General features: G+C 33.3%; 1 protein-coding gene across 1 annotated transcript in view; it reads right to left on the reverse strand.

Moving 5' to 3' along the window:
• LOC123542014 (phosphatidylinositol phosphatase PTPRQ-like) overlaps positions 1-10,794 on the reverse strand; it is a 33,835-nt gene extending 23,041 nt beyond the window's left edge. The window contains exons 1-9 of the mRNA XM_045327806.2: positions 10,640-10,794; positions 7,111-7,234; positions 5,528-5,700; positions 4,344-4,445; positions 3,829-3,957; positions 2,995-3,089; positions 2,441-2,588; positions 2,107-2,166; positions 405-584 (exon numbers count right to left, since the gene is read on the reverse strand). Of these exons, the coding sequence (XP_045183741.2) occupies positions 405-584; positions 2,107-2,166; positions 2,441-2,588; positions 2,995-3,089; positions 3,829-3,957; positions 4,344-4,445; positions 5,528-5,700; positions 7,111-7,234; positions 10,640-10,697 (1,069 nt within the window). The 5' untranslated portion in view covers positions 10,698-10,794. The remainder of the gene's footprint in view (positions 1-404; positions 585-2,106; positions 2,167-2,440; positions 2,589-2,994; positions 3,090-3,828; positions 3,958-4,343; positions 4,446-5,527; positions 5,701-7,110; positions 7,235-10,639) is intronic.
• Between the last annotated feature and the right edge of the window lie 9,588 nt (positions 10,795-20,382).

Below are 20,382 nucleotides of genomic sequence, written 5' to 3' on the forward strand. Positions count from 1 at the left end.
ATCTTTTATATTTATCACTGCAAATGTAAGCTGTATATATAGGCATTTTATAAAATATTTTCTTTTTACCAATATGTTCATATTTATCATTACAATCATAAACAAGCATTTCTATCAATATTCTGATATTTATCACTGCAATCATAAGCTGTATATAGGCATTTTTATCATGTATTCATATTTATCAGTTGCAATCATAAGCTGTATATAGGCATTTTTATCATGTTTTCATATTTATCACTGCAATCATAAGCTGTATAAAAGCATTTTTATCATGTTTTCATATTTATCACTGCAATCATAAGCTGTATATAGGCATTTTTATCTGAACTGATACTCTGTTGCACATCTAGAAGCATACTCTATAAGTAAAACATGAGAATGGTACAGAATGGAAATATTACCAAAAATCGTTTTTTCTTCCCTCGCTATTAGCAGCACTGAAATGCTTGATATATTTCTTAACCCTGAAAAGGGTTTCAGTAGCAACAAAACACTGCTTGGTGAAGTATGGTATACAATTATATCTTCATGGTCCTTCGGCGGCTCTGTGGTTTTCACACGAAGCCATTCTGTAAACGGACCTGCATGGATAGACAAATTTTATTACTGTTGAAATGAAAATCCAGGGAAATGTTTTTAGTTTTGGGTTACGCACTGAATAATTTTCATAGATATAGAAATCTAAATTTAAGCCGGTATTAAAACTAAACTTCTTTTAGTTATTCAACATAAAATGTGCATAAAGACAGGTACATCGTACAGACAAAGTAATTATTTTTGTTTTTATTCTAAAATCACTTAAACTTAATTCTACACTTAGAAGGTTTTCATTCTACGACAGTTTGATGAAGAAAGGTAAATTTCAAATTTTGGTATCATCTGACCAGTAACATACTGGGAATTCGGTATGCTGATTGAAAATACATTAATACATTCAATCTGACAAAACGTCTATTGTTTGTATTTAATTGATATTGTACACGTTAACTTTAATAAGGTAAATAACATCTTAAATAGCAGTAAATTTGTTTTCAGTAAACGATGCAGCTGCAATAATCTATCAGTATGTCCTCGTAAAGTATCGAAATAAGGTGAATCCAAAGACAATTTTCAAAGAGCGATTACAACACAGGGAGATAAAGTAAAAGATTCCAATAATTTATTTCTGCATAAAAATATTTCTTATATACCTATATAAATTTTGTAAAGCAGTCGGCTTATTTTTCAAAAGTAAACATGAACGGGCAGAAAAAGTTCCGTATTGTACCTTTGTTATTATATGTTGCCAGACTACTTTCATTTACTATACATGACTTGACACAGTTCTATCAATAACGCAAATAAAAACTTCACTCAGTTCTATTCTATCATCGATAAACGTTGAAGATTTCATTCGATAAGAAAACAACAAACACAAAGGCGGAGTTATATATAACAAAAGGGTCAGTATAACACAAGCAACATCTGGTATTTTGTGTTCGGCTTTCGTGGACTTTGGTCGGATCACACTCGGCACTTGCGGGCCTCGTGTGATCCGATTTGGCAAATCCACTCGAGCCGAATACAGCATACCAGATCTAGCTACTATTATAATATCCCTATTTTATCACCTATTTGAAATAAAATACAGATTGAGGCCAGTTAAAATGTTCCGTTTTGATTAACGAATATTCAACTTTACGCCCCTAGTAGGATGAGCCAAGTTGTGAATGTGTGCCTACGCTGTTGAAATATCAAAGGTGTTTGATGAACTGTCAATGATCCTACAAAAAATCACAGACTTTATAGTCTGTTTACTTTCATTGTTTTATTTGAAAGCTTAATGTTTTATACAAAATGAATTTATTCGTTGAATATTATCACCTTGGACACCGCTTACATTATGAGATGTTGGGTCCTCCAATAAATAAATAAACTGGAATTTTAAATCCATACACTGAAACTGTGGGGCAACTGTAGCACGACTTAGTAAAGTCATGAATTTGCCTCTCAAAATACTTTACCGCTCATGTGGTATGTAACTTATCTCGAGTTATTACGGGGCTATATTAGTAAGTTAACGCAACTGTATCATATAAAGAGCAGTATCCTGCACACAAATACCTGTGATATTCTTAAATTTTCCAGCAACTCTTATTGAATATTTCACGTCCGGAAGAAGTCCTGAAGGAGCAAAAATATATCATCGATATGAGAAACCATTGCGTATGGTACAAACAGCTGTGTGGATATACACGAATACAGGTTTATTGTAGGTAAGAGTTTGTTTATGGCTTTTGAGATTCCTTAAGGATATTTAACGTGTTAAAACTATTTTTATAATCTTAGTACAAAATAAGCTGAGATTATTAATAATATACGCTAATTAAATGGTTATGAAACGTGTCTTGAGACTAACACTGCATTTTGAAGATTTTTGTCCACATTTTAAGCAAACCTTGCATTTTGTGAGACTTGTATGTGCTGCCAAGAACAACATTACACGCTTCTTCATTTTCCAGTCCTCTTTGTTTGTATTGCAACATGTATCCAGATAAACTGCCGTTCCCTGATGGCTTGATATGCTTCCATTTTACCGCAATAGACTGTAAAAAGGATATGAAATATACCGGCGGTTTGGATTTACTGTATTTTGTCCTATGGAGTTTTAAAGTCTATGGATTGCGGTTATGTAAAACGTAAAAGAAATATAAAGTACTCTACAGTGATAGGGCTGCTGACAACTGCCGTATTGACGGCTATTTAAACAATAATATAATACGTTTATTTCACTCCACACAAAAACAATCAACGAAAAAATAAAAGGTTTACTGACTTGGATGGACAAAATAAAAGTATTTGTATTTCTTTATGCAAGCCCTAAGCATATCAAAACGATATAGATCTAATATGTTTTAATGTAACAGTTACAGAGCGAAAAGAAAGTTTAGCATTTTAACTGAATCTAAATTTAAGACATAAAACCTTGATGAATACGGAACTAGAACTCACCCTGTGTGTGGCGGATTTGACCTTCAACTTTCTTGGAGCTTTCCTCTGTAGCTCAAGTGTCTGAAATTTTGTCTTTCCAATGCGTATTTTTTTCCCTAAAACATTTAGGATGATCCAGATTATACATGTATTTTGCATATTTTAAATACGTTTTACATGTTTTAGTTTGATTGATCTAGGGATACTAAACAAGCTGCTTCTTTCTTAAAAGGGATCATTTAATTTCTGTTGCAGTTTGATTGTTTTTAGAGATTCATCTAAGCCCACTTCATACAATTGCATGCAACTGTGTCTTTAGAGTGTGTTTAGGCATGTCGCGAGGGCAACGAGCAAGAAGCCTTAGTTTTTGGAAAAAAAATGTTACAAAAATTCTCAATTTACTTCCTCAAAGCTTCATAAAGTTAAGTTTATTTTTTGTGGAACAAGTTCTACAAGTAAATTTTTGATTTTCGACATCTCAGTCCTGATGGAATCCATCGCAACAAGGCAAGGATATGAGAGAAGAGAAGCCAGTAACTCCCTTTTCATGGAAGCGAACCGACGACTTTCCGCAATAGAAGCGGGTGATCTACCACTGTAGTGAAAAATCAGAAATAATTACACACACATTAGATCATACTTTAGTGAAAGTCATGTAAGAAGTTATAAAGTAATGAGTAACCTGCATAGCCATCCATGCCTTTGAATACAGCAAATTACTGTATCCTATTCTATTCTACGTACTTAGTTCTTGTGGCGAACTCGAATTATCAAAGGTCTGAACCCACTCCAGCAACAATGTATATATACAGGAGCTAAGTGTCAGTCAAAAATGTTTATATCATATGAACGTACCAGATGTCAGAATGATGTACAAATTTGCAGAATAACTTGTGTCCGGGGTAAGGTCTTGTAGCTGAATTTCGAATGAATTTGTTTTCCTCTTCTGCTGTTTGTCTTTATTTTTCAGGATTAACTGGAAATCTGGAACAATGTGCAAATATTTATTGATTAATAATGTTAACGATACTTGATCAATATCCTTTACACCGAACAACTATTATAAATGTTACTCATTGGAACACTATCATACTTACAAGGTGGAACTTTTCACCCATACTGGTTATTTTTTACACATATGAAATTTCCTATCTTATATTTAATTTTATGATTAAGCAGTCCAATTGCTTTTCTCTGCTTTTTTCTTAATAATGCCGTGCAAGAGTTAATCATGCTAACTCATGTTAACCATGGTACTTAATTTTTTCTAAAGCTTTTGGTACATAAATATTTAACCTATATCCTTGTTTAAACATGCGACTCTATTTTTGTCAATTTTTTAGACCTGTTCTAAATATCAATATCCTTACCAGCAAAGTCTTTAATATCTCCTATCGGTTTACTTATATTCCAGTTCAGTATCACGCTCTTTTCATTGACTTCCTCCACAGTGATGTTACTATATATATCCTCTGTCGAAAAAAAATAAAATAAAACCGTTTAAAGAAAATCAAAACATAATGCAAACATTTACTTGGTTCTGTTAGATTCATGAAAAAGAATAAGAGAATAAAGATATATGTAATAACAACTTAGTTGTAAGTACCAGTGAGGAACCAGAAAAAGCAAAAATGCTAAGGCTTGAAAACATATTGGTACTCCGGTTCATTAGAGCCATCAAAGTAGAATATTGTTGCCTCTGCGTTAGTAAAGGATCGACATTCAATATCTTAAGTGATAGGATCATTATAAGCTTAGGGGTTATGTTAGCATTGAGAATTGTTTATTTTCTAGTCCTTTTGGACCATGCAGTCCTTCCAATATCTGTACAACAGAATTCCGTTTGAGCCGGTGCTATGGTACGTGAGAGGTGTTGCACTTCCCACTACCTGTCACCAAGAGGCTTAATCAAATCGAGTCTGCTATTATTTTGCTTGGTTGCTTTCAAAGACTATTCTTTCAAATTTTATTCTTTGAAAATTCCCACTTGTTTCGATTTTCATATTTGTGCATTACGAACACATTATAATACACATATTTTGTATACTATTCATCTTAGAAAGTAAAAATGACAACAAAATCAACGCTTATTCAAAAATTGTGTAAGATTCATGAATAAAAACTTTCCCAGACACGCTATCTTACAACGTTCTTTTACATTGTGCTTTCGGTGGAAAAAGCGTGAATATATTACGACCCTAAAACGGATAATTCATAAGGAAACGACGCCACCGTGGTCAAAAACTTCTGACAACCCTACACATTTAATATATATTTAATGACGTTGATGAACAACACATTTATTTGTAGCTTTTCGTATATGCTAAAATAACGTTAACGTATGCTTGCTTCGTTTTGTTTTATAACATCTTCAGAATCCCGCGGGGATACATTGAATCCCTTGCCCTACTGTGCTCAAGCACCAACCAATCCCTCGGAATTCTACAAATGTAATAACACGACACAATTTACTTAATCGTAACAATAAACATGCATGGACATTGCGTTGAATGTATTGTTAATGCCCGATATTCATGTTTCAAATGCAAATTACCGTTTGATCTGGACTTTGTTTTGATTTCAACAGTGTCCGACCATTCACCACGCGATTTTGAATTTACAGCTCTAACAGCAGCAACGTAAGTTGTGTCTGGTAGCAAACCCTTCAATGTGATTTCTGTCTTCTTTGAAAAGGCTCTTAAGTAGTTTCCCCCTTTGGCTTTGTATCTTGAAAAGAAAATCATTTTACAGCAGCATTAATGAAGAGGTTTATGTAGGTTATGCTCCAATACAGTACATGCGGTTCAATTACCTTGCAGCTGCGATATCCTAATGTCCAGATGTTGTTTTACATGGTTTAAGAATCATGTATTCATTGTTAAATATTTTAGCTTATCAATATAAGGGTACTAATTATAAAACGATGTATCATAATTATCTCCAGCCATCTAACATAATATAATTCAGTCCTTTCGCTTTCTTACAATATATATTTTACATCTCATTCAATGATAAATATAAATGTAATAAGCAGAATATTTTAAATGCATGATTTAAACAAAGAGAAACTATGTCCGATCGCATTGCTTATACCAACACTGCAGCCCTCTTCCGGTTATCAAATGCAATCAATTTAGAAAGACACTTAACAGCAATGCAGGCTTTTTATCTATTTTGAAACGAGTAACATCTATCAAAGCAAGCTTTGCATCAATTGTAAAACGGCGTAAAAACAGCAGCAAGGTAGACTTCTTATCAGTATTTAAACGACGCATAACAGCAGTGCAGGCTTCTTCTCAATTTTGAAATGACGCATAACAGAAAGGTAGTTGTTTTGATCAGTTTGTAAAACGCCGTAAAAACAGCAAGGTAGACTACTTATCAAGATTTGAACGGCACATAACAGTAAGGTAGGCTTCTTCTCAATTTTGAAGTGACGCATAACAGAAAGGTAGTTGTTTTGATCAGTTTGTAAAACGCCGTAAACAGCAAGGTAGACTTCTTATCAGTATTTAAACGACGCATAACAGCAAGATATGCTTCTTCTCAATTTGAAATGACGCATAACAGAAATGTAGTTGTTTTGATCAGTTTTGAAACGACGCATAACAGCAAAGAAAGCTTTTTATCAGCTTTGCAACAACGCATAACAGAAAGGAAGGCTTTTTATCAGTATTCTTACAACGCATAACATCAAAGAAAGCTTTTTATCAGTTTTGAAACGACGCATGCAGGCTTTTTATCATTATTAAAAAGACAAGGAGAATATTCTAACGTAAATGCAAGGCATGCGGTATGATAAGAACATGTTGTTCATGTCCACATTAGAGTATATATACTGTTGAAGTGTATTTATTAGACAACTTTATCTCACACCGGTCTTACATAAAATGTAAACAAATATATTTAACAGAATTTGATTATAGACGTATTTTTTGTAAATATATTTGCTGATTTAAGTATTTAATTACAATACTCACGTGAATCGGATAAACGTTTTCACAGATAGTTTCAGCTGGAAATGATTTAGTATCAATGTTATTTAACCAGTACATTCGGTCAATTCATCTAACTGTTGTTTCTGTCTAGTTAGGTACTTAAGTAGACAAAAACTGAGGCAATGCGAGTGTTGCTTACCTGATAACATATTCTGGTTGGCCTTTCTTTGGCACAAAAGTTGGTGTCCACTGAAGTGATATTTTCTTCGGCGACACGGCTTTGGAGTCCGTAATTGTAACATCGGGCAATCTCGCTGTTGACACTTTTAAAACATAAATACATCTACATTGACGTGGCTATTATTGTTTTTCAGACAAAGGAACGTAACATATTTTGATCAATTCATGAAACCTGTGTATAAAGATAATTATAGACTCATACGAAATACACATGCATTTAGAAGTGTCTAATTTGATAGTATTTACGGTGACTTTTTTTAAATATACCTGTATTACAAAATTTACATGTTAACTCTTCATGGAACTCTCCATGTAACAATAATTTGTAAACCCTCAACTTACCGATAACCTGTAAACTCTCCATATCAGAGTACATTTTGTACTTGGTTAACCCTCGATATATCAGTAATAAATTAAAATTCCATACCATAGTTCTCGGTTTACCTTTTCTATATATCAGTTATCGGTAATCCTTTAAAATTTAAATAATTGATTAACTCTCGACATACCAGTAATCTGTTAACCATCCATGTAACAAACTTGGTTAACCCACAAAATACCAGTAATCAGTTAACCCTCCCCAAATAGCAGCAGCTAGATAACCCTCGATATACAAAATGTAACAGTTATTAGATAACACGCTATGTAAGAGTAACTTGTTAACACTCAATATACAAGTAATGCGTTAATCCTCCATATAACAGTAACTGATTAACCCTCGACATACCATAATCAGTTAACCTTCTGAATAACGACATACCATAATCAGTTAACCTTCTGAATAATAGTAATTGATTAACCCTCGACATACCATAATCAGTTTACCTTCTGAATAACGACATACCATAATCAGTTAACCTTCTGAATAATAGTAATTGATTAACCCTCGACATACCATTATCAGTTAACCTTCTGAATAATAGTAATTTGTTAATCCTCGATATACCATAATCAGTTAACCTTCTGAATAACAGTAATCGATTAAACCTCGACATACCATAATCAGTTTACCTTCTGAATAACGACATACCATAATCAGTTAACCTTCTGAATAACAGTAATCGATTAAACCTCGACATACCATAATCAGTTAACCTTCTGAATAACGACATACCATAATCAGTTAACCTTCTGAATAACAGGATTAACATAATAGTTAACCTTCTGAATAACGACATACCATAATCAGTTAACCTTCTGAATAACGACATACCATAATCAGTTAACCTTCTGAATAACAGTAATTGATTAACCCTCGATATACCATAATCAGTTAACCTTCTGAATAACGATATACCATAATCAGTTAACCTTCTGAATAACGACATACCATAATCAGTTAACCTTCTGAATAATAGTAATTGATTAACCCTCGACATACCATTATCACTTAACCTTCTGAATAACGACATACCATAATCAGTTAACCTTCTGAATAACGACATACCATAATCAGTTAACCTTCTGAATAATAGTAATTGATTAACCCTCGACATACCATTATCACTTAACCTTCTGAATAACAGTAATTGATTAACCCTCGACATACCATAATCAGTTAACCTTCTGAATAACAGTAATCGATTAAACCTCGACATACCATAATCAGTTTACCTTCTGAATAACGACATACCATAATCAGTTAACCTTCTGAATAACAGTAATCGATTAAACCTCGACATACCATAATCAGTTAACCTTCTGAATAACAGTAATTGATTAACCCTCGATATACCATAATCAGTTAACCTTCTGAATAACGATATACCATAATCAGTTAACCTTCTGAATAACAGTAATTGATTAACCCTCGACATACCATAATCAGTTAACCTTCTGAATAACAGTAATTGATTAACCCTCGACATACCATAATCAGTTAACCTTCTGAATAACAGTAATCGATTAAACCTCGACATACCATAATCAGTTTACCTTCTGAATACGAATACCATATCAGTTAACCTTCTGAATAACAGTTTAAACGATTAAACCTCGACATACCATAATCAGTTAACCTTCTGAATAACAGTAATTGATTAACCCTCGATATACCATAATCAGTTAACCTTCTGAATAACGATATACCATAATCAGTTAACCTTCTGAATAACAGTAATTGATTAACCCTCGACTACATCATACCTAATAAGTTTAACCTTCTGAACTAACGATATACCATAATCAGTTAACCTTCTGAATAACAGTAATCGATTAAACCTCGACATACCATAATCAGTTAACCTTCTGAATAACAGTAATTGATTAACCCTCGATATACCATAATCAGTTAACCTTCTGAATAACGATATACCATAATCAGTTAACCTTCTGAATAACGACATACCATAATCAGTTAACCTTCTGAATAACGACATACCATAATCAGTTAACCTTCTGAATAACAGTAATCGATTAACCCTCGACATGCCATAATCAGTTAACTTTCTGAATAACAGTAATTTGTTAATCCTCAATATGCCAGTAATGCGTCAACCCCGCATAAAACAGGTACTGATTAATCCTCAATATACTTGTAATCCGATTAACCCTCATATAAAGTATATTAGTAAACGCTCGCTTTACCAGTAATCATTTTACCCTTCAAATAACATACTTGCTTAACCTTTAATATACCAGTTATCAGTTAACCCTCAATATACAATAACTGGCCTTGATATACCAGTAAACCGTTAACACTCCATGTAACAGGAAGTGATTTAACCGGGATATACCAATAATTAGTTTACCTTCCAAATAACAGTAATTGATTTACCTTTGCTGTGCCAATAACCAGTTAAACCTCCGTACAACAATAATTGGTTTACCCTCGATATATCAATAAATAGTAAACCTTTTAACTACCAATTATTAGTTAACCCTCGATATATCATAGTATCCTTTTGAAAAGAATACGGTACAGGTATTGTGCATATCTATGCAATAAAGACTGATCACTGCGATGTATTAAATTGATGATGAAAACTTAAACCATAATAAAACAGAAAAAGTTACACTAGTTTTTTTTTTTTTTTTTTTTTTTTTTTTTTTTTTGGCAAAATTTTATTATGATATGAATTGTTTCTGAATGGTGTTTAGTTGTTAATATAAACAGCGCGCACACTATATGAATCGTTCAATCATAGTTTAAACGAACTAGAATACTGGTCTTTGATCTAAATTTTGTCATTTATCATTTATGCCAATTAAAAAAAAATGTTTTATTTATTTATTCAATTAAAAATGAATTGATCATATTATAATAACTGTGATTTAGATTGCTAATATATCAATGCCTTTAACAACTAATTAACACTTTATGACCTTTTTAGTATACTGTACTTATGAAACGATCATTCGCGCATGCGTACCAATAGGGTACCACAAGTGACCGACATACGGTGGCCTATTAATAATATTATCTTAATAATTCTATATATAATGTTTTACTCTGCTAAACATAAAGTTTGTTCTTCATACAAATTTACCTTCTTTTATCCAAGCAAAACAAATAGATACACAATAAATATAGCGTGTTATTTCCATTACTCTTATAGTTATTGTACAGTTCCAATATTCATATTCTCTTGTCCGTCTTAATCATTTAATATCACGGAAATTAACGGAATTTTGTTTTTATATCTTTGCGTTCATATTTCATAGATATTTACCGCTTTGTACGGAAAATAACGGACTCATATTGGTAAATAGATAGAAAATCGTTCATATTTATATGCAAGTTCCGAAAATTGCCGGAAATTCACGACCGCTAATTGGCAAAACGTGGAATCAATAAAAGAAGTTCAAGTGGTTTCCTCGTCTGGCTAGCCAAGTATAATTGGTATTTCATTGGGAATTACAGACACACTTAAGAGAGCATTAACTTAAGTGATGTAAGGCATTTCCCGAAATTACAATCCAGATGCTCTCTCATTTGTATGATAATTGAAAATCTTTTGATATCTTACTTCATTTTAGGATCGTCTCGGTTTATGAAACTCCGAATCACCACATCATAGAATAAAATAATTTTATTGCACTGCATATACACCGCGCCTGCAAATAAAATGAGAAATATTTTTGCTTTAATATCTGCATCTCTTTAAATGTTTATTACTGCAGGATTTTAGAGACAATTTCCGGTTTCGGTTTCAGGTTCAAAGTATATACTTACGTAAATATTTACGACATTCTACAAAGCTAACAGAATCATCGTAATTCTTCTGCTTTGAAGTTTATTATTAGAAGGTTATTTCTCCTGTACATACCTTTTATTGAAAAGATAATTTTAATAAGGAATAATTACAACACAATTTCATGAAGGTCGATATGATAGAAAGCAGAATTAAAACAACACATTTAAAATTTTAAATCCAAAAATTTTTATGTTTTAAAATATGATTTATATGCTCCCCTAAGCGTGAGCAGATTGTCCGTTAGTCACGTCCGTCCTTCTGTCCGTCCCTACTTCCCTCTTTCACACATTTTATCTGGCGCATATATCATCATTCAATGAAACTTTGAATATGAGTTTATACAAATGAGATTAAGAGCAGTGTGCAAGAACCATAATTCTTTCTTGGCTAGTTTCAAATTATATCCCTTTATGCAGCTACGTTGTTCTTGCAAAAAAATATATATAACTTAATGTACTGAAGAAATTTCATTGAAACTCGGAACAAAGTCAAATATAAAAAGAAAAGTGCTAAGTGCAAAAAAAAAAACATTACTTTATGTAAAATGGTTTTAAAAATTATCTCGCTATTATACTTAATATAATTTTTTTGTCCGGTGAATAACAATAAAGATAGCCATTGGGCATATTTCACTAAAATATTTTACCTTTAGATATTTACTTCAAATGTATAAAATCCCCATCAATTGTATTTAGCTTTACTAAATATATCAATTAGGTTTGTACGGTGCCCGTAAAGTGACATGTGAAACTTTTTTTTACTTTTTTTTATTTTTACGAAACATTTCGTTTACGTATTTTTTACAAAACTATATTTCGTTTTTACGAAATACATTTCGTTTTTACGAAATACATTTCGTTTTAACGAAATAAAATTTCATTTGTACGAAATAAGATTTCGTTTTAAAAATTTACGTAATACATTTCGTTTTTACGAAATAACATAAGATTTCGTTTTTACGAAATAACATAAGATTTCGTTTTTACGAAATAACAATTCGTTTTTACGGACTAACATTTCGTTTTTACGAAATACATTTCGTTTTTACGTTATACATTTCGTTTTTACGAAATAAGATTTCGTTTTCACGAAATAAGATTTCGTTTTTACGAACTAATATTTCGTTTTTACGAAATACATTTCGTTTTTACGTTATACGTTTCGTTTTTACGAAATAACAATTCGTTTTTACGAAATACATTTCGTTTTTACGTTATACATTTCGTTTTTACGAAATAAGATTTCGTTTTTACGAAATACATTTCGGTTTTAAGAAATAAATACATTTCGTTTTCACGAAATAAGATTTCGTTTTTACGAAATACATTTCGGTTTTAAGAAATAAGATTTCGTTTGTACGAAATAAGATCTCGTTTTCACAAAAAAAATACATTTCATTTTTACGAAATAATATTTACGAATTAACATTTCAAAATCTTATTTCGTAAAAACGAAATAAAAAATATTTCGGATGTCACTTCACGGACACCGTAGTACGGGCACCGTAGGTTTGCATATAGGGCTATATTCATAATTAAATGCCATGCAGTAACTGTTACAGTTGATTGTTAAAAAAACAACCAGTTTTTTAGTGGTAGTACACTTTTATACTGCATTTATCTATGCAAGTATACAGTGTGTACTATCTTAAACCTAATGCATAGTACTGTTTATACACATTATAAAACTTGAAGTCAATGTTTTAAATACGAAATTTGGATCTAATATACCTCTAAGGTACAAAAAAGATTATATCGAACGTTTGATTGTAGATAGCCATTATTAAGAATCCTCAAGAATTGTTTCTTTATCTTGAATATTGTTTGCATAATCTTCATTGTTCATACTTATTATTTCAATATTTTGCGGTAACATTGCAATTGTTAAAGAGAATAGAAAAAAACTTTGCATATTGATGGACGGCAATGTACGGTGTTCCGTTTGGACAATCGTGTCATTTCATTTAATACTAAACCGCGATGCACAATAGTACGATGACGAAAACGCGATGGCGCGATGGCACGATGCTGAAACAACGATGGTACGATGGTGAAAACGCGATGGCACGATGATGAAATCGCGATGGTACGATGGTGAAATGTCGATGTAATATCGCATTTTCATCATCGTACCATAGCGTTTTCACCACCGCACCATGGTGCTATCGCGTTTTCATCATCGTACCATCGTGCCATCGCGTTTTCACCATCGTACCATCGCGTTTGCACCATCGTGTCATCGCGTTATCATCTTCGTACCATCGTGGTTTCACCATCGTACCATCGCGTTTTCACCATCGTGCAATCGTTGTTTCAGCTGAGTGTAATAGTCACATGGTATTATTCAAGCTCAGCTTATTCTTGTTAGGATGTAGAAGGTACATAGTGCAATGTGAAAATAAGATTGTATCAAACCTGTATTTTACTGACACATATACTGTACCACTGCGCATGACCACCGGAAGGCGATGGTACGATGTTGAAAATGCGATGGTACGATGATGAAAACGCGATGACACGATGGTGAAAACGCGATGGTACGATGATGAAAACGCAGTGGTACGATGATACGATGGTGAAACGCGATGGTACGATGATGAAAACGCGATATTACATCGACATTGCACCATCGTACCATCGCACCATCGCGATTTCATCATCGTGCCATCGCGTTTTCACCATCGTACCATCGTTGTTTCATCATCGTGCCATCGCGCCATCGCGTTTTTGTCATCGTACCATCGTGCTTCGCGGTTTAGTATTAAATAAAAAGTCACGACTGTCCAAACGGAACACCGTAGCAATGGGAGGAATTGCAAAGAATAAAATCTATAATCCTTCCTCAAGTTTACGCAGAATTATCTCCCCTTGGCACTGTTGGAATAAGCATATTCATGGTTTGTTTTAGATAAGTATTCAAGACTACTGAAGGGATTTCATTGAAACTTTCAGTCAATATTACAAAGTATGTCAGTGTTTTCTACGTTTTACACTTCGAAAAGTCAGTGTTTGCTTGTATCAATGAATTGTATCAACTTTGTGTTCTATCGACACTGTTTCTCACTACCAGATGTTATTATCAAATGATAGAAACTGGAAATCCATCTAAAAGCTCTGCGATACAGTTTTTATTAGTTAGAAGTGGGGACATGACGCGCCAAACGCTCCAATCAAATGTCGTAGTGTATTTAGGTGGGTTTCTTCCCCGCCGCTTATTCTCGCCCCGTCTCGACGGGTCGGTATCACGATAGAAGTTTTGTTTAAAAACAACGAAAAAGTCAGAAGCTTTCAAATCCCATGGAGAAATTTTTACCTAGCTTTCTGTACGAGCAATTGCAAATGCATTGGAAAGCTGAGAACCACCTAATGCAATATATAAACCCAAAGTGACTCTTTTTAAATGAAAGGTGTTTCCTTTTTGCGTAACTGATTGAAGGTATACCAGTATATGTACTGGACACATGTTTCAGTCCAAGTAATGATGAGCATTAACGCTGACTAGTTTTTACAAGAACAAGCCTTCTTTAAATGTGTAAAGACATCTAAACTTATTAAATTATCATTATGGTAATCCAGTATTATGAAAAACAACCTTCTTTTACAGTGTGCATAAAAATTCAAATTATAAAAATTAAGGATGAATGTTGATATATATCTTGTAAGACCGAATATAAAAGTGAATCTTACTTTCATCTTATATAAAAATGTTGCTTAAACTTTTCGGTCCCTTCTTATTTAATTTCCATACGGTTTCCCTTTGTAAAATATAGTTTCCCTTTGTAAAACGTCGTACCTATTAATCTATTAACAAAATATATAACCCTTAAGGCCTGACAAAAATTGCCTCCGGTAACAAGCTATAAAAATGCGGGTAGGTATGTCGGTATTTTTTTAATGTTTTTTATTAAGTGGGACTTTTCGGAAATTATTATTTTTGTGTCAAAAATGAATACAAATAAGGGGGTTATGCCTTAAGAGCATCAGTAAGTTGATTTTTGCAACTTTTTGTTAGAAAATGGAGAAAAAAAATCTCCGACGCCATAAAAACATATAGGGTCGGGCCAAAAATTTAGGGTAGGTCCGGATACCGGAAGCAAACCATTTTTAGGCCTGATTATAATTTAATTACTGCTGGAAGATCGGACTGTAAAGTAGTTGTCAAGAACATGCAAATTGTATGACATTAGAAAATGTTTTTTAACGTCTGATAAAATGAAATCAAATCTACTACTAAAGCTTAAGACCACATAGTAAGTCATTTTCTTTTTGTGCATAGAAAAAAGGACGGTCGGCGGCAAAAAAAAATAAGCCATTTTAAATTATCAACGCATTCTATATAGTGCAAAGTCAAATATGCATTATGTCGTGTCCATATTGTGTATCTTTATACTTATTTGAAGAATTTCTGTCTCTTCAAAAATGTTCACCATATTGGGACGCCGTGCAGTACGCAACTGTTAGCAATGTCGGTTCAAGTTTGTTCTATGGCATTATAATTAATACCAATTCACCCTTAAATGAAGCGGTTTTGGAAAGCAATTTTTGTTTGTTACAGTACAGACCATTCTGATAAACTTTAAAGGTGTATAAAGAAATAAAACGCACGTCGCTTCATTTCACAAACTGCAATATTTATACGTCATTAGATTTGTATCAAGAAATATGCATGAGTTCTGCAGCGGAAATATTGCGCGACTTTAGGAGTGCAATATCATTCCGCGAAGAACGAGTGCATATTTCTCGATGCCAACCTAATAATCTTTGTATTACATACACGTACTACACGTACAATCATTATATAAATAATACAAATTTGTTCTTTAGCCTGTCGTGAGTAAAATTGAAAATATCGTCGTAAAAGAACTTTTTAAGCGCGACGACATACATGAAACTGACGACACAAATGACGTCACCCACCTGATATTAAATATGAATGTCAATATGAAAAAAATATTGACGTTTCAGGTTTCATTGAAACTTAACGGAGGTTATAATTGAGTATGTAATAATTTGGATTTATAGAGATACGAGAGCTGTAATAAACAAGTAGCTGAAAGGGAAGTCCAGCGAACTGACAGTTTCTATACGTCAAAGGACGAAGTACTGAATATCCATTTAAAAGCTAAGATAATATAAGGAGGAGAAAAATTATTCAGTTTCAGGGCAATGTATTTTCTCATCGTTTTACTCCTTTAGGTTAATATTCTTTTATAAGTTACATATACGGTACTATTGTAGGTTGTATCTGAAAAATGGTGAAAAGAGTAATCAAAATATAAAAGATTTTATTTGCTGCATCTGCAAAACAATTACTACTGACAGTACACACAAAACTGGTACACTTTTCAAATTTTACGCTCTTTAAATTTAATTTGATTGTCATTCAAGTTGGTATGAAATCGAAAACAAATAGTGCGCATATATATCAACAGCTTAAACTATGTCGACTTTAAACTCACGCTTCGTTTGGAGTTCAAACTCACGCCTAATCCGGGGTTAAAACTCACGCCTCGTCAGGAGTTCAAACTTGAATTTGAATTTTGTGCTATAATCCAGGTCACATATCGTATGTAGAGTATGAAACTTCTAAAAAAAATTGAGGAGCCAAATGATTACATTAAATGCTTTTGGTCTTCTACGTATAAAAGTTTGTTGCAAACTGCAAATGAAAGTTCAAAAAGGTGTGTATGTCCAAACATCTAATCATCCATGCGCCTGGCACCATAATAGCCGCCAGGGAAAAATCCAGGGAAAAATCCAGGGAAAAATCCATCATCACCAAAATCATCAAAGGGGCCATCGTCAAAGAACTCGCCGAAGAAGCCATCATCGCCGAAGGGGTACCTATCATCGTCATAGAAGTCATCGCCACGGAAAGGGCCAAAGAAAGGTCCTCCGCGAAAGACGCCAAAGGAAGACCTTCCAATTGCAGGGAGGGTTCCTGTAAAGACACATTCATTCAAGGTCAAAATCAGGTCAAAGAAAAGATCGAATCAAGGACAACAAGTTTATAATAAGATATTAGTTTTAGCTGTATCAAAAGCTTTTGTTTCCATCAAGATTTCAATGATGTGCTGCAAACTAAACGGAAAGATTTGATTTTCGTGATTTTATTCCAAGTCAGGAATGACATTAAAACAAGGACTTCAACATGAAAATGGGAAAAGCAAAGTTCTAAAAGCGCCGCTACCCTTTAATAGTGTACTCATAGATGAATGCCTGTCAGACATGATGACATAAACTATATAGCCCTTGACAAAACAGACATACAAAGGAACACACTCGGAATGGTCGGTAGCAAACACACAACTAAGGTGTTAAGTAATAAAGCTTCTAATATAGGTATGCGTGAAAAGGCATTTATATACATGCATGAATACAGAAAAGAGAATACAGAAAACAATTAATTTAAAGGCATTTATATACATGCATGAATACAGAAAACGGAATACAAAAAAAAACAGTTAATTCTCGTAATTCCCAGTTAACAAGTATCTGAGCAGATCTTTGACTTTTTGAATGTTTTTACTCTCCACACCAGTCTAAAGGGTATAATAATTGGGTATAATGATATCAACACAGAATCCACATCAATGTTTAAGTATTTTTTAAATATCTATTCAGAATAGAGAATCTATTCATACTGTTAAAAATGTTAAAACGCGTTTAAATTTTTTTAATTGTGTATTTGTATTATAAAAAAGGCTTTGAAGATAATGTTTCTTTTGCGTAACCGCGTAAGGTTTTTATTGCGTTTTTTTGGAGCAACAGTCATATCCGCGTTGTTCAAAATGTGCGGTTCATAGCTAACGCCAATATTAGCGCCAAAAATCACGGATTGTACACCTACAGTAATTCAATGAAGCATGTATAATATATTGACATTTTTGCATCAAATAGCTTCTTTAAAGTGAATAAAACATTTTTCAAAATACTCAACAACAATTCAAAATTCACCAAATATTCGTGGACGGATGTCACATACAAATATCATTTTATAAAGTTCGTTAATTAAGCAATATTATTTACTAACCCTGAGCAACGGCCACCATGGTAACGAGGAGCAAGACGACAGCCTTCATGGTGACGATGGAGCTTCAAACTAGCTTAGTAGTCCTCTGTCAGCTGCTTAGTTTATTTTATATGGAAACAAAAGCTACATTAATTCAGCATTGTTTCACAATGCAATCTATCACTTTAGGGAAATGGCGTAGCTGTATGAGTGGGGGTAAACGTATCGCGATAGAATAAAAATCTAGAATATGTTATTGGACTTTCGGGAAAAGGTATTGCAATATAGATAAAATCTAGTATACGAGTATTGTATTTGGAAAACTTATCGCAGTCGCAATAAGATACGAGTAAAGCATCGGGAACAGGTATTGCAATATAGGTAAAATCTAGTATACGAGTATTGTATTTGGAAAACTTATCACAGTCGCAATAAGGATAAAAATCTAGAATACGAGTAGAGCACCAGGAACAGGTATTGCGATATTGATGAAATGTAGTATACGAGTATTGTATTAGGAAAACTTATCACGACGTTGACAAAAATCTAGTATACGAGTACAGTATGGGGAAAACGTTTCCCTATATAGATAAATATATGGTATACGGGGAGTGTATCGGGAAAAGTATAGCGATAAAGATAAAAGCCTTCTATATCATGAATACAGTATGCGAAAATATATCGCAATATGGATAAAACATTTAGCATACCAAAGAGCTATAAAATAAACAGATCGGCAACTTGAAAGGCATACAGAGCAAATCTCGCCAACATCCCGTGACAACTGAATGAGATCTCGTTGTAAGCGTCTGTTGATCATGATTGATCAAGTCAGCAAACGCTTTGAAATAAGGTTACTTTCGGATCATTTGTTTATCATGATAATGGTGTATTTTTAATGTTATTAGTATTTTCTACACGGGGAAGGAATAAATTTATGATTGAAAGTCTGAGAAATCAACAGTTTTCGTTTGAAAAAGGACTCAAATTGGTTTATTACGTGCCGGGCGTACCACCAGTTTTATACTTCAGTAAGCGTCTGTTGATTTGATCATGACTGATCAAGTCGGCAAACGCTTTGAAATAAGATAACACGCTAACACGAGATGACGCGGGATTATCCCAAGTTGCCATTCTGTGTATTTTATAGTTCTTTGAGCATACGAGTACAGTATCTGGAAAACTCATCGCGATATATATTAAGTATCACCAGTACTCCTAACTCTATCCTTTAAAAGTAGTTGGTTATTATTTTCACGGGTGATGGAGAATTACGTAGACTTTTGCTATAACAAAAAGACCATTGATAAAACTTTCATAAAATGTCATTGACATGTCTTAAATATAAAATATTTACCACATTTATGATATATGGGTCTGAAAGTCGGGGTTATTGTCGCACTGACATTGAAAATTCTTTTCACGATTTCAAAATCTGCGGCTACAATTGACTGTCTTCTAATGAGTCAATAAACACAAGCGAACGTTTAACTTTTTTTGCACATGAATTGATACTCATTTGAAATAAGGAAATGTTGATAAACTTGTTAAAAAGAATGACTCTCTTATCATTAAACATACTTCTTCTAATACATTTCACGAGCCACTTTATTATAATACCAATCAAAACCTTGTATTATAAACATGTGTATTTAACATTGTATAATATGTTTACAATAAGTAATGCAAGTATCTTTGGATGTAAACAAGAAAAACATGAAATACATACAGCTCACTCAACCTGATTCTGACAAAGCCGAAAACCCGTCCGATACTAAGGCTCCATCGGCGGGGAAAAACAACAAACTCGTATTTCGCATAGCGCAGTACTTGGTTTGATTATCTGTGTATGTTCGGGTTAAGCGTCTTTTTCTACATTTTTTTTTCAATCATAGAAATGACGGTGTCAATTTGTAGCATTGGGCACAATGCCCAAATTTATAGTGCTGCCTCGCTGGAATATCACGCCGTTGACACGTGACATGATACCCACCAAGACACATTATACTGATACCGGGCTGACA

Source organism: Mercenaria mercenaria, chromosome 19 (genome assembly GCF_021730395.1).
Source record: "Mercenaria mercenaria strain notata chromosome 19, MADL_Memer_1, whole genome shotgun sequence".
Classification (NCBI taxonomy): Eukaryota; Metazoa; Mollusca; class Bivalvia; order Venerida; family Veneridae; genus Mercenaria; species Mercenaria mercenaria.